The sequence below is a fragment of the Cervus canadensis genome, chromosome 9 (genome assembly GCF_019320065.1).
Source record: "Cervus canadensis isolate Bull #8, Minnesota chromosome 9, ASM1932006v1, whole genome shotgun sequence".
Taxonomy (NCBI): domain Eukaryota; kingdom Metazoa; phylum Chordata; class Mammalia; order Artiodactyla; family Cervidae; genus Cervus; species Cervus canadensis.
The window spans coordinates 80,841,904-80,858,009 of record NC_057394.1 but is presented as its reverse complement, the minus strand read 5'-3'; the positions used below and the strand labels follow the sequence as shown (position 1 = coordinate 80,858,009).

At 43.0% G+C, this 16,106-nt stretch overlaps 1 protein-coding gene across 4 annotated transcripts; it reads right to left on the bottom strand.

Annotated features, from left to right (window-relative positions):
• Positions 1-626: 626 nt before the first annotated feature.
• Positions 627-10,939, bottom strand: RNF6 (ring finger protein 6). Of its 4 annotated transcripts, none has more exons than XM_043478081.1 (5): positions 10,739-10,939; positions 10,009-10,091; positions 7,238-7,448; positions 6,055-6,150; positions 627-3,429 (listed from the first exon to the last, which is right to left on the bottom strand). In XM_043478081.1, the coding sequence occupies exons 3-5, from the start codon at positions 7,428-7,430 to the stop codon at positions 1,706-1,708; spliced, it is 2,013 nt and encodes a 670-aa protein (XP_043334016.1). In that variant the 5' UTR covers positions 7,431-7,448; positions 10,009-10,091; positions 10,739-10,939; the 3' UTR covers positions 627-1,705. The 4 variants fall into 4 exon arrangements, with proteins under 4 accessions (XP_043334016.1, XP_043334015.1, XP_043334019.1 ...); XM_043478080.1 differs by lacking the exon at positions 10,739-10,939 and adding an exon at positions 10,519-10,592; XM_043478084.1 differs by lacking the exon at positions 10,739-10,939 and adding an exon at positions 10,381-10,518.
• Positions 10,940-16,106: the final 5,167 nt, after the last annotated feature.

Below are 16,106 nucleotides of genomic sequence, written 5' to 3'. Positions count from 1 at the left end.
TCCAATCTTTTTCGACTCCACTGGACTCGGCACCACACCAATCTTCCCAAAACATGAAAAATGATCCCACCCTTCGCCAATGTAAGTTAGCAAGAGACACCTCAAGTCTGTAAAGTAAAAAGTCCTTAAGTCTGGTATTTAAAGTCTTCAGATCCAATTTCTGAGTCCCATGTCCCATGTGTGCATGCCCTACATAAACCATTTACTCCAAAGTTACCACCTTTACATAAACTTTTCACTCCAGCTGTGAAATACTCTTCCTAACGTCTGTTCATGTATCTTACTGAACAAAATGCATTTAATCGCTAACTGGAAAGGAAAACAAAGTCTTGAGATATACCTCAATCTCACAGAATTGGCCTTGAGGTACTTGTTCTTGTGATTTTGTCCAAGCAGTGTCACCACAGGAAACTGTCATTTATTAATGATATGAACAAACATGAAAGTCAGAACAGTAACTCATTTTATTAACCAAGTTTCCATTTCTAAGAGCAAATATGTCTTTCGCGTGAGAGGGACTCTGTCTCTCCTCTATGGAATCCTTGACACCTGTAACAGTGCCTGGCATCCAGCTGATGCGAAATATCTACTTCTTTCAGTGAATAAACCACAGTGGACCAACAGAGAATAGTTGACATGTTTTAATATTTATTGATAGAAACAGATCTTCAATGCATACTTTGTGTTTGTATAAATTCTACATTCTCTTAACTTTTGTTGTCATTGTTTTATTTAGAGTTTTTTTGGCCTCCAAGTAAACTTAACATAGTATCTATGCATTTGATTCTTTACAGTTTTTTTTTTTAAGATTTTAAACTAAATTTGAGAAACCATGCATGTTGTACATTTTACTTAATTTAATCCAAAAAATGGTTTGCACTTTCAAAAAAGTCATGAAAAGGCAGAACTCAAATAACCTCTATGCTCTAAAATGTCCATGTTCCATTTCTGAAAAAAAATACTTGTTCAGTGTTATATATTGCTTGCTGTCTAGTAAGTCAGATTGTCAGAAACGCTTCATAAATTATCTCTATTTTTAAATATCTTAATCCACTTCCTCCCAGAGATGATCTGGCAAATATTAAATATTGTGCCATATGCAGTAATAGCCCAACAGCTTAAAATAAGAAACAAACCAGTAGTTTTCAGACTGAATATTTTAACCTTAAAATTATATACCTATATATACACATATTAAATTTAAGTGCTGCATAATAAATTTAACATTTCAAGTAACTTAAGTGCATTGAGCAAACATTCAGCCAGGGACTCTTTCATGAAGACACTGTCCTTAAAATGAAAAGTTAAAGGAAGGCTTATTTAGACACCAACGTCTGGACACAGTATGAAGCCTATGGGACCTGAAAGTCCAAGCAAAACCCTGCAGGACTTTTCGGACAAATACTGACTTGTAACCTACCGAACTGTGCAGATACAAAAGTGCTTAGCATGAACAAAATTACCAAAATAAAAATATTTGGTTCTAGCAATATTAACTATTCTGTACTTTAGGATAATTTAACATTTGCATTTTAAACTTTCTATAAATTTACTCTTTTTAACAAGTTAAAAAAGCACACAAAAGAAATAGTTCAAACTATAATTATCTGCTATTTTTCATCCTGGTAAGCGCATCACAAATGATTCAAGAAAACAATGCCTGAACACAGCTCCACGGCGGTGTGCTTCTGAGGGACTTAGGGCGTCACCCACTGTTGGCTAGGCCGGACCCTAAGACAGGTTGCCGGCAGACGGGGCAGGTGCAGTTCTCGGAGAGCCACCGGTCGATGCAGTGGATGTGGAACTCGTGCATGCAGGGTAACTGCCTGAGCTTGTTTCCGGCCACGTAGTCGCTGATGCACACACTGCAGGCCTTGCCCGGCTCGCCGTCCGCACCGCTGTGCTCGTAGTTCCGGGTGGAGAGATTGTCGATCTGCTCTTTGGTTAAACCACGCGTAGGGTCGTCATCGTCCCCCTCGTTAAGCAGGAAGAAGTGAGCGAGGCGAAGAATGGGTAGTGTTCCCGTCTCCACTAAGTTACCTGAACTCCGCGCAGCCCGGCCCGCCATGGGGTCGCTGGCTAGTGTATGAGGCGGGGTGAGCTCCACGCGGGCCAGTCGGCCCCAGGGGGCTCCTCCCAAGAGAGGGCCGGTGGCCCCACCGGGGGAACCGGCGTCTGAGCGCAGCGCCGGCCCGTACGGCCCATCACTCTGCGCCTCTGACTCTGACTCGGCCTCCATGAGAGAACTCAGCTCACCAAAGCCAGTCATAATCTGCCTTAGGATTGATCGCAGCGCCGCGGAGGACGGCTCGACGAGCTCGTGCTCAGCCACTCTGCGCAGCGGCACGGTGATGGTGCTCACGTAGGTGCGCATCCCCGAGCGCTCCTGGCGTGAGATGCTGCGGTGGAAGCCCCCGCTGTTTCTCTCCAAGGAGATCCGGTTCTCCGCCAGCCCTACCCGAGACCGAGTCCTGTTGGCGATGCTGTCGCGGTCGCTGCTCTCTCCGGGACGAATCCTCCTCACCTGCAGGTCCAGGGTGATGGTCGGGTGTCGCCGCACAGCCGCGGGCAGCCTGCTGAGCTCCTCCTCCTCTTCCTCTTCCACCGTGATTCTGGACACGAGCCTGGAGTTGGAGAAGAACGAGGACGCGGCCCCTCTGCCTTCTGGGTCCTGCTCCAGGAAGACCCGGGTTACCCCTCTCCTCCTGACAGACCGCCTGGTGCTCTGCTGGGAAGGCCGGCTCTCTCTTTGTGAATTATGGTAAACTGTGCCACTGGGCCGCTGAATCGGCGACCGGCTCCGACTCCTGAAAGTAGACCTTAGTCTTATGGGCTCTAGTCTTTGGTTTGTATTCCTTACTGTGACGTTGGTTCTGGTCCCATTTTCCCAGACATGGGCCGCTCCAAACCGCTGCCCTTCCCTCTGCCTGAGTTCACTCCCACCTGATGGGGTGCTGAGATGAGTGAGGGGAACACCAGGTCCAGGACTGACAGATGCACCCCCAATTCCATTTCTTAGTCTTCCCAATGGAGACAGAGAGCCTTCAGCTGAGCTCTGCCCCCCGGAGCCAAGGCGCATCCTGGGAATGCGGGCACCGCGGCTTAGATTCCCTGCAGCCTGGCTCCTGGTTCGCCTGGCCACAGGACTGCTTGGTCTCTGGGGCCCATCTGCAGCCTGATCTTGGCTGACATCTGAGAAGGGCATGCCCGCAGAGTCTTCGCCATCCATTTCAAATCCTCTGTTCTCGTGGTTGATGTGGATTTCCAGACTAAACCGAAACTCTCCACTGTGCGGGTTGGTTCGACTCACAGCTCTCCAGGTCTGGTTCCCATTCTGCCCACTTCGAGTTGCATTTCCTGTGCGAAGAAAGGTGTTCAGCCACTCCAGCAGAGAATCTTCATTCGAATTCTCTCGAGGGATTCCTGAGCCTGGAAAGCAAACCAAATCAACTTAACATCAATTCCTGAAATCTATCTTTAGATTTTCATTGAAAGCTTGTAAGATAGTTTTTATTAAATTATATTTAAGAACATCTGTGCATTTGAATGAATGAAAAACAGCCAAAAAGAAAATGAACTTTCTAAAAGAAAGGTGTATACTACAAACATACTAGAATACACAGTGTGAATTAACATTATAAAATTTTAAATACTATTTGTGCAGAGGGGTGAAGAAATCTTAACTCTTGCTTTCTATAGGCCTATTATTGGCAAAATATTAAGGCAAATGAAAACTATAACCATTACCAAAACTGTACATTTAAACTGCTTTATTCATATGGCAATATTAATAAAACATAGCAACAAAACATAGATAATTCACTTGAATTTGTAGAATCCTTTTGGGAAAGGTAACTGTTTTTTACAACTAGGTATTTTGGTAACCTTAAGAATCTTGTTTCTTAGAAACTGCCAAAAACATATAGCTCAAGAACTGTGGCTTTATGAGTAAAATATTAGAACCATATGTCTTTATGTAAAGAAAGGAAATTTTAAGCATTTAATTCAGTTCTCTATGGCTATATCCTTATCTGCAAATTTGAGATAATAATAGAATAGATGTCAGGGAATCATCATGAGGATAAAAGAAGACATGGTATATGATTAATATAACATCTGGTATGATATAATATCTGAGAAAGCACTCAATAAATGTTAGCCATTATATATAATACAATAAAATACATTTTCTGTTCATTTAGAATGTGAGCTGCATGAAAACAAACAAGTTTTGTCTTATTTTGTTCACTGTTAAATCCCCAACCTCTATTCTATTTGGTAGAAATCAGACTCTCAGTTAGTACTGCTGAATGAATCAATTTAGAAATAACTGTGCCCCTGATAAACTTCTTTGACTATGACAGTGCTACTGTGGGAAGCTTACATTTTCTGTTTTTAACCAGTGGGTTATTAAAGTACAAAACTCATTGAAAGGCATTGTGATGCATATTAACTACACAGACTTTACCCTTAAAGTCTCTTCTACTCAAAAACAGCTATTAAATGGGACTGCTTTTATTTCATTACTGCAATCTCTCATAAAAAATGTTCTTTATTAAAGTTAAACCTGTTAATCAGCTGCTGATTATCAGTAAAATAAGCAACTTTAGCCATAGTCTAAAAATATAAGCTATTTCATTTGTGATGAGTACATTTTCCATTAAAACATATCTCAAAGGACCAGTCTTACCAGCTATACTCATACAGTACAATCTGCCTATACCAATGTAAAGAAAATAAGAGTTAATATCCACTTCCCATTTTAATTTGCAAAGAGATATGAGTAAAGAGCAGGTAAACATTAACTCATTCTAAATGCCACTTCTTAAATTACTAGGATGTAGTGATGATGATGCATGAAAGCGGTCACTTGTATCTCACAAAATCTGTGGTCCCTTCTTCCACTGTAAATGCACTGACGGTCCTGGGAGCAGCCTGGCAAGCAGGGTGTTCACAGGACTGAGTTCTCATCAACAGAACTGGAGTTGGAAGAGAGAGAGCTCATTTTCAGGCAGGTGCCTGCGCCTCCCTCTGGACCTAGAACTGCCAGTTGGAACCTAGATGTGGTGGTGACTTAGCTTGATCATGAAGGGCGCACCCCAGAGCAGCAGCAGTTGATGTCCAGTAAACCTTTCTGCAATAGTAGAGGTGCTCTGTCTCTGTGCTGTCAGATACAGAAGCCGTTGGCCACATGGGACTATTAAACGCCTAAATGTGGCTAATATGACTTGAGGAACTGAGTTTTCAGTTTTATTAAATTGAAATAGGCCCATGTGGCCAGTAGCTACTGCACTGTGTGGACAGCACAGTTGTAGAACCACTCTGCTGGCTGGGTGGGTCCCAGGAGGCTTTATGGAGTAAAGCGTGTCTGCCCTGGACTGTTAACATGAAAGAGGAGTAAACTTGTATCTTCCTGAGCCAATGCCCTTGGGGTTTTTAATAGTCTTCACCCTAATTTATACCATGATCTTGATATAATATGTGAAACTACTACTAACAAATACTTGTGGGGAAGGAAGTGGTAGGGTGGACCTTAATGCTGGCTTTACTTTTAATTCTATACACTTCTGTTTAGTTTGAATTTTTTTTTTACAAGCAATTTGTTTCTAAGAACTTCTATCATGACTTAGTGTCTTTTCAGTAAAATGATATAACAAACACAAAAACACAGCAAAGCAACAAACAGGTTTCCCTGACTCAGTCTTTCTGTGTTGTTCTGTATAACTTTTTAAAAGCTAAGCTTAGTTATATTAATTTAAACATAAAAACTAGTCCGTGCATTCTAAAATTAAAAAGAATTCTGCTGGCAATTAATATACTACTTCATACACAGGAGCTCCTGAAGGCAACGGGTGTATAAGACATCTTTATATGCAACCTCTGTCCTGTACTGTCAAACTGTACTGCATAGCATATAATTTATAAATATTCCCTGAATGAGTATCACGTTAAATCTGAAAAACACTAAAAACCAACGTCAGACAAGGTCCTGGAAGCTCATGTCTGCAATTACTCCATTCAAACCTGTTCCTTATGGAAAGGAGTCCATAGTACCTCTGGCATTTGTCCCATTTCTCAAGTCAGGCTGAGATGCTATTTGTTCCTTGACACCATCTAACCGCTGTTGTAATTCTTCTGATGTTATTTCTCCTAAAAAACAGAAAAATGCTCACTGAAATCCAAATTTTTAAATTACTAAGTTTTATGAAAACTTATGGTCAGACTAATCTTTAGCAATCTGTGAAAGACATTCTACTGTTTTCATTTCTGTAAACTGAAAACAGTAAAAACTGTTTACCTGATGCAAATACACATCATTTTGGTTGTTTCATTTATTAATGTTTTATTTAAATTAAAATAAGATTTAATTTGAATCATTAATAAAGTGCTCCCAGCTGATATACTTAGGAACCCATAGGCTATAATTCTGTAGGTTTCTGTCAGAGGTAAAAAGAAATTAAGAGGGGCATATTTCTAGAGAAAACTTCAGATCTTTACTTGAATTCTACCTAGTTCATTATATGGGTAATCCTATATATAGTATGCAAATATGCAACATACAAATATATTACATACAAACCTGCAAGTTTCAACCAGTTCATTGTGAAATTAATTTGTAAAAAAATCATGGAGCACGTCTGACTCTGGGGGAGTTATTAGTTCAACTAAATAAATAAACAGTAACACCTCAAATGAGTTAGAATCAGGTTTGAAATGAATAGTATTTGTACAAATATGACTTAAGAGAAACAGGACCACATAGGTAAATACTGAACACTATCATGTACATGAACCAGTTGGTTTGTTTGACACTTGTATAACAGTGCTATATATTCAATATTCTTGTTTAGTCGCTAAGTCATGTCTGACTCTTGTAAGCCCATGGACTGTAGCCCACTAGGCTCCTCTGGCCTTGGGATTTCCCAGGCAAGAACACTGGATTGGGCTGCCATTTCCTCCTCCAGGGATCTTCCTGACCAAGGATCAAAGTGAATCTCCTGCATTGGCAGGTGGAGTCTTTACTGCTGAGCCACCAGGGAAGCCCCAATATTAACCTACTTATGACATACAGAAGTATGCCAGTGATTTTTCTATGTTGTTATGTTACAAAGCTCTTGAAGTCACCAAAACAGTACAGTGTATTTTGGAACAGGGAAGATGGGGATAAAAACCCCTCCTAACGCTGAAACTTTTAATAATGCTGAAAAAGGTATTTTCTCTTTTACCTATCCCTTACCAGGAGTGCCTAAAAGATTATGGTCTCTCATCAGCCGGTAATCTTCATCATTGAGATTGTTGATAAACTGGTAATAGGCTTCTTCTCTGTGAAGACGCTCTTGCTGCCACCTTCTCTCATTTTCTTGGTGATGCTGGTCTTGGGATGAGGTTTCTTCACCACCATCATCTGATTGAGATCTAGATCGATTCATGCTGAGACTCCTGGCTTTCTGTTCAAACAATAAACACAAATTCAAGGTATTAGTCATGGACTGACTAAACACATGGCTTCATGTTTAACTTGGTTTTTTCATTTTCATTTTAAAAATCTGCCCAGTACTCAAATACTTTCATATGCCAAGTCTTGCAGTGAAAATCTTACATGTAAAATAAGTATCAATACCAACTGCTCCTAGGCAGTACAACACAACTGGGCCTACTGCTTTGCCAAAAGCTGTCCTTGAAGTTAGAATGGATTTGGTTTCACCACACATTTCTCAAACTTGAAAACCAAAGTGATCATCTCACTTTTTAACCTCTTTGACTCTCTTGTAAAGTTGGTCTAATATATTCCAAATATCCGAATACTTCATGTTGGCATACAGATTTTAACCTTGAATTATGCAGTCTTTACTTAATAAGCAAAGGACTACTGGGTATTGGGAGGGTATCATTTACATTTATTTCCAGTAGGGGTTTTCTTTCCAAAATAAAGTTCATAAATGTAACATTACCCTCTTTGCATTTTGTTGAAGTAAAAATAAGTTAGCTGAACAGACCTGGAGTTGACCTCTCTTACACCTCACAGGAGACAATACTACATGCACAGCTCTGGGGATCCTGCAAGCACATCAGAGCTTTTGTGCCTCTCCATAAGAACCTTGTTCCTAAGATTGGAGTGGTTAGTCCAGAGGCTGCTGAGTGCCAGTCAAACTCCCTGACCTTGCTGAGGCAAACACTGCTTTTGGATTATCCTGAAATGTCATTCCTGAGAAATTTACTTTTAAACCATAAGGAAATCAAGGGAGGAATTATTTATTTCATAAATATCTTAAAATTTCTTAAACATATCTAAGTCGTTAAAGCTTCAGTTCTCAACTGGGAATGCATATCAAACTCACTTGAGGAAATTTATCAGAATACAGATATCCAGAGTTCATCCCCAATCCAGGTCAGAATTTTCCAGGGTAGGGCCCAGGTCTAACTTCAAGAGCTAATTTGGGTGTTCTGTGGCTGAAATGGGGATTCCTGAGTGATGCCAGTGGTAAAGAATCTGCCTGCCAATGCAGGAGATGTAGGAGACACAGGTTCAATCTCTGGGTCAGGAAGGTTCCTGGAGGAGGGCATGGCAACCCACTCCAGTATTCCTGAGTGTGGGTTCTGGAGAATCCCATGGACAGAGGAGCCTGGTGGGCTACAGTCCATAGGGTCACACAGAGTCAGACATCACTGAAGCAACTTAGCATGCATACATGTGGCTGAAATAAACCATTCCTTGGTACATATACACCATGGAATATTACTCAGCCATTAAAAAGGATTCATTTGAATCAGTTCTAATGAGATGGGTGAAACTGGAGCCCATTATACAGAGTGAAGTAAGCCAGAGAGATAAAGACCAATACAGCATACTAACACATACATATGGAATTTAGAAAGATGGTAACGATAACCCTATATGCAAAACAGAAAAAGAGACACAGATGTACAGAACAGACTTTTGGACTCTGTGGGAGAAGGCGAGGGTGGGATGTTTCGAGAGAACAGCACCGAAACATGTATACTATCTAGGGTGAAACAGATCACCAGCCCAGGTTGGATGCATGAGACAAGTGCCCGGGCCTGGTGCACTGGGAAGACCCACGGGGATGGGGTGGAGAGGGAGGTGGGAGGGGGGATCGGGATTGGGAATACATGTAACTCCATGGCTGATTCATGTCAATGTATGACAAAAACCACTACAATAATGTGAAGTAATTAGCCTCCAACTAATAAAAATAAATAGAAAAAAAATAATAAATAAATAAATAAACCATTCCTTGACAATTTCCAGTATGTCACTAACAGATATGTATAAGACAGCATATAACTTAATAGAAGCTAGAGGGTCAAATGACTAGGGGGGTAGTGAAGCAACTGTTATAACAATGACTCAGTGTCTAGCAAGCAAACTATTGATATTTTGGGTTTCCCCGGTGGCTCAGTGGTAAAGAACTGCCTACCACTGCAGGAGACTCCAATGCGATCGCTGGGTGGGGAAAGGCAACCCACTCCAGTATTCTAGCCTGGGAAACCTCATGGACAGAGGAACCTGGTGGGCTACAGTCCACGGGGTCACAGAAGAGTCCGACATGACTGAGCAACTGAGCAACAAACAACGAATTTGTACTTTAAAAACAAAGTGAAATTAGCCTACGAGTGTAACTTATTTTAAGAATTAGCTACTATCCAATCTCACACACAGTCTAACATTAAATTACAAGTTTTTTTTTTAACAGTGATAACGTCATTTTTAAAAGGTCTGTAGCACCATGTAATCATATGCAAATGAACATTATCAAAAGTTCCCTATTTCTTTTCATGTTCAGCATGGTCAGGACTAGCCCATCATTAGCAAAGAGCGTATTTGGTAGGTACGGCAGTAATGTGACTTTTGTATATTAAACGATTAAAAAAATTTGAAACCTGTCACAAGACCAAACTAAATTAGTATTGTTTAAAACTTTTGAGCTTCTCCTCAAAAAGGTAATTCTCTCGTACAATTAAACACAATTAAATCCAAGTGAATACCTTATTTTCCTTTCAACATGCTTTTAACATACGCAGTGGTATCCGTCTTTCCATTGTTTGTGCTTTTTTTGACGGCTGCTCATCTGAAGCGGTAAAAGAGAGTGAATGAATTTAGTCTAAGGCCTCTGGGAAGGCGAGGAAACGGGCTGGCCGTCTCCAAACTCGGCTGCAAAGCCGAGGCAAAAATCTCCAGTAAATTCTGTGGAGAAACTCACCTAGAAAATGAGATGCCCGACAACTAGGTCATGAACCCCCGCCGCCCTCCCCCGCAGCAGAAACTAGGCCTCTCCCAGAGTGATAGCTCCTCTCAGGCCCTTCCTTCCCACACGGCTCCTTCTCGGAGGCGGCCGGGCTTGGGGGCCTCGGACTCACTTCTCAACCTTCACTTTCTCGCCACCCCTGCCCTCCGCCTCCGATACCGGCTCCTGTCCTGGCCGTTGCGACGGAAGCGCGCGCCGGGGATAGGGTCCCCAGAACAATAAACAAACCAGCTCAAAGGGCCCCACCAACCTCTTCCCAAGCCGTCCCCGAGTAACGAACGCTTCCCCTGGCGACCCAGATTCCCGAGGGAGGCGGCTGACAGACTGCGCCTCAGAGCCAATCACCGGCCAGGGCGGTGCAGCGGGCACGCGGGTAGCCAATCAGAGCAGAGGCGGGGCTCCAGGCGGTGGGGTGGGGGCGGTGTCTCCCGGAAGTTCGCGGGAGGCCTGGAGAGTTCCTAGGAGCTCACCTCGCCGGCGTTCGGTCCGCTTCCCTTCAGCTGACGGGAGAGAAGCGTGCGTCCCGGAGGCTGTGACCCGACGGCGGGCGGGGCTCGCATCCGCGCCTCTGGAGGCCGCTGCCCTCTGTGGGCGTCTGCTGAGGAGAGGCCTCCTGCTGTGCCGCGGGACTGTCCAGCCTCCTCTGGAGGCGGGACGGCCGGGCCACGCCCTGCGCGACTGGAGATGCTCGCTCCACCGCTGCGGGGCGCACGCCGGTGCGACCGGAAACCGCGTCCGGCGGGGCCCGGGAGGCGGTGTCCAGCGTTCCGGCCCTCGGCGCCGGCGGTCTCTGGGCCGCTCTCCCCGGTTGGCACGAAGCCCAGCTGTCGGCTCCTATCCCTGGATCGCCTGGGTACCGCGTAGCTCAACACCCAGCCGCTTTCCCGTATCGCTTGTCGGAAATTGCCAGCCCCCGTCAACTCTCGAGCGCTTTTACTCCTGTTGCTTCACCTTCCCGCTAGGAAGGCGCGTTGAAACTCTGCCCACAGTCGTGCCTCTGGTTTTATTTCTGAGATGTGACGCTTTCCAGACTCGCCTCACACCACTCGTTAAACTCTTGAGTCCCTGCTCAGCCTGGCAGGGGCTCCCCGACTTCCCTACGGTCCAGAAGACTCAGTCACTGCGCGGGTGCTCACACTGCTGTGATTCTTCAGCTCATTCATTCATTCATGGCCTTAACTGGGGAGCCGCTCGTCGATCCCCGCCATCACGCTGAGCTCCTGGGTAACAAGCCGGTGTGAGCTTAGGAGTCCATGAGCTACCAGTGTCGTAGGGGTCGACGGACGTTTGTTGGTTTGCTTTTTAATTGGCATAGTTATAGAGACTAAAAATGGAAATATATAAATGATGCCGCCTGCAAGCCCCTTCAGTCATCTCTGCCGCTTACTGCTACAGACTGGACTCTTCTTGGTGTCTGGGAACTACTTGAAATTCAATCTTGGGAACTCCTAGGCAACCCCAACCCTACTTTTACCTAATTTCCTTTATCTCCCAGGACTCATTTCATATCTCATGGTCAAAGGTTTTTTTCTCTGATACTTCTGACTTGACACTAACACCAACCTCCAGACACACATAAAACTAGGCCCATGTCCCTTGTATGGGCGCACCCATAGCTCCCTCTGTGTAAATGTTTTATCATTTACTCATATTGCTGCTCAATCCCTAAGTCTAGTCGGACTCTTTGTCACCCAATGGACTATAGCCCACCAGTCTCCTCTGTCCATGGGGATTTTCAAGCAAGAATACTGAAGTGGGTTGCCATTTCCTTATCCAAGGATAACAAATATTTACTGGGTGCCACTAGGAATTAGGTGCTAGTGATAACAGAAGATGAGACCAACCAGGCCTCTTGCCCTCCTTTTCAATTGAACAAGACAGCCACTGAGCAAGTTCCTACAATGATTTGATTTTCTGTTCATTTATAGGTCTCTCCCATCTAAGGTCCAAACTCCTTCCATTAGAACAAATGGTTTCCTTCATTTTTATAGTCCCAGAACTCAGCACAGGGCATGGCACAACAAGCCCCCCAGACAATTGCATGGATGAGCAGAGAAAAATGCACTTTTGAGACTTGGCTGGGAGACCAGTGGTTAGATCTCCACGCTTCCACTGCAGGGTGCACAAATTCCATCCCTGCTTGGGGAACTACGATTCTGCATGCTGTGCAGCATGACTAAAAAAAGAATGCAAACTTTTTACAAACAGGATTAATGCATGTTAGTGCAACGACCTCAAGAACTGTGAGTACAAGTTTGAGAAAATCACACGTGAGACATCTAAAATTCAAGCAGAAATCATTTCAAGTATCTAGATGAGTTTTAATGAGCATAATACTCCCTACCCTAGGAGTAAAAAAATATAAAGTCTAATCATGTGATTTACCATGTGGAAATTTCTACAAATTTCTGTGGATAGACAGTCAGGTCATGTACTGAACCTGAATCCAGTATCTTGCTTCAGTTTTGTAGCCTAAGATAAAGTGACTCTACAAGGGTTCTAGATATGATAACTGGGACAGAGAGACAGATCACTCTGGATATCTGTATTTCTAGGTCTTATAACCTGCCAAAACCCTAACCCTAACCCTAATTAATCTTGTTTACTATAGTAGTACCTGGCCTTTTTTGTGTGTCTTTTTTTTTTAATTTATTTTTTTATTGAAGGATAATTGCTTTACGGAATTTTGTTGTTTTCTGTCAAACCTCAACATGAATCAGCCATAGGTATACATACATCCTCTCCCTTTTGAACCTCCCTCCCATCCCCCTCCCCATCCCACCCCTCTAGGTTGACACAGAGCCCCTGTTTGAGTTTCCTGAGCCATACAGCAAATTCCCGTTGGCTGTCTATTTTACATATGGTAATATAAGTTTCCATGTTACTCTTTCCATACATCTCACCCGCTCCTCCCCTCTCCCCACGTCCGTAAGTCTATTCTCCATGTCTGTTTCTCCATTGCTGCCCTGTAAATAAATTCTTCAGAACCATTTTTCTAGATTCCGTATATGTGTGTTAGAATACGATATTTATCTTTTTGTTTCTGGCTCACTTCACTCTGTATAATAGGTTCTAGGTTCATCCACCTCATCAGAACTGACTCAAATGTGTTCCTTTTTATGGCTGAGTAATATTCCATTGTGTATATGTACCACAACTTCTTTATCCATTCGTCTGTCGATGGGCATGTAGGTTATGTGTGTCTTTTAGCTCCAAGACTTTTTACAATTAGGAATAAAAAGGTATAAAAGAATTAAAACCGTATCATTAAAAGGATCTTCTGTATGTTTTCTGTTTTATGTACTGAAAATGTTTAAATTATTTTGGCTTCTTACAATGACAACCTTAATTGAAATTTAAAATCCAGTTCATGGGGTCGAAAAGAGTCAGACATGACTGAGCAACTGAACAACAATAAAAGGGCATTGCTTTGGGAAGGTATTGGCTTTGGGTGATGAGTTAAGATCCCAGCAATACCTGAGTTGAATCTCAAAGAGGTGACAGGATTTAGAGAAGTAAAGAAGGAAGGGGAATGTGGATGAGGGAGGGAGGGGAATGGTGATTGTTTTAGAGAGAATCAATAAACGTGTCCTACGTAGCCATTCTCAACCTTGAATGCCCATTAGGATCACCAGGGAGCTTTAAAAATCCCAGTGCTCAGTTTCAGCCCAGATCAATTACACCAGAATTGCTTGAGTGATTCACCAGGTATTTTCAATGGACACCCAAGGTCGCAAGCCACTGTTTAATTGGATGGAAAGCAGCATAGGAGAAACTGGTTAGGAACCATAGTGGAGACTCAGAAGAGCTCGGACTGTGGGAAATGTAGCTATGTGGAGCTAATGAATCTAATTCTAACGTTTCCACTGCAAGCTGCCTTGAGGTGTTTTCATCATGGCAGGTTAAAGTAAATAAAGACTGAAATATTAGATAAAGGAGCTAGGCTGTAGGCGGTGAAAGGTCACACAGGATCCTTGAAGATTTCTGAGTGGAGTAATGATGTAAATAAAAGAGCGTTTTAAAATTTAAAAAGGATGTAGGGTTTCACAGCAAGAAGGACAATCATCTGATGGAACTTGACCTTGGGCTAGTAAGGGGAAGGGCTATGAAGGGTGAAAAAGCCCCAGAATTTCTGAGCATGGAAACAAATAACCTTACATATCAAGTATCAGGTGGTTGCAGAGGTGACCTAATCGTGTTTGTGTTCGATAGAAAGAGCTCTGTGCCTCATAGGAGACTCATGATTGGACAGGAACCAGCCAGAAATGACTCGGCTTTTCTGAGTAGCATGGTCCAGCTATTGGGAGGGTGAAACATATTGGAATGAAAAGCCAGAGTAAGATATTAAACCTCGAAAAACTGACATGAAACTAAATGGTGTTCCTATAGATTACTTGCTACACTGTGGTGTAGCAAAATATACTTTGAAATGAAAATTAAAGTCATATGCTTATTCAAGAAAAAAGGTGTCCAGTAGAGGGATAAAAGGACAATATTATATTCCTGAACATCAATTTAAAGAGGTAAATTTTCTTTAATAGTTACAGAACACGAGAGCAGAATTCATCATCAACAAATGGGAGAAAATTTCAGCTTGCGACATTCTTACCGGTCACTGTAATGGGAATCTCTTAGCTAAGAAAAGTAATTTTTTAACCTGTTATATGTGTTTTTCAGCTGTCTGTTTTACTTAGTAGGTATTTGATGGAAGGGTCTTGGCACCATACATAGACATTAATGAAGCAACGGATGAGTGTAGGCATTTTTTAAATTATTTTGCAAAACATTAAATTAAAAACATCAAGCTAGTGTTATAAAGAGGGGAAATCCTGTCTTCATTTCCCTTCTGACCCAGCTTAAATGTCATGGTCTGTCCTTTTCACTCACTGCTGCCAATAATCCTCACTTGCCAGCCCTCATCTTGTCATCCTAACCAGCTGGCAGGGCCCTAATCCAGGATGAATCCAACATCTGTCTTTGCCTGGTCTCCACCTGGGCTGTTGAGTGCTGGTGTCAAAAACCTCACAGCAGGGCAGACAGATACTGATACACTGCGTGGCTGCACCTGCAGATGGGCCCCTGACATTGGCTGGAAGTCCTAGGACGGTCTGCCAGCCATCTCTCTGATTCCGCCCAAAGGTTGTTTCAACCTGCAGTCTTTTCAGGTATGAAATCATTGCTTTCTCTCCTTCCACACCTGTCTGCTCATTCACAGCAGGCAAACTTTTACCATATAGAGAAAACCAGCGCCATCTGAAAAGGAACTACTTTCACCAAATCTACAGAGTCATATATATCCATGCCTGGGTAGTCAGAAAAGCATGGATGATATGTTGCACTTCCTACTCCCAAGAGGTGAGGTCTACTTGCCCAGTCTTTGAAACCGGGCTGATCTTGAGTCTTGCTTTCACCAACAGAATGTGGTAGAAGTGATGCCATGTAAGTTCCAGAGCCCCAGCCTCAAGAGACCTTAACCCTTTAACCTTTGCCATTTAAGAGCTTTCCCAGGTGATGTAGGAAAGTGTGAGACTGGACCGCTGAACCCCGCCAACCCCCAGAAAAGCAAGGAACAATCAGTTTCTGTTTCACACCACTGTGTTCTGGGGTTGACTGTAGGGCAGCAGGAGATCTGTGAAAATATTTTGTGTCATTTTCTCCTCCTACCTTTTAACCACAGAGGAGATGTTCAAGCACAAGCTTCCCCTCTCTGGTCCAGTCTCTCTTGCTAGTTTAGGGGTCCACAACTATTCATCAACCTCACTAATCCCTTATAACCGGTTCCACTGAATTAAGGAAATACCTCCAGTCTCTTGTGACTAACAGAGCTTCCTTCAATCT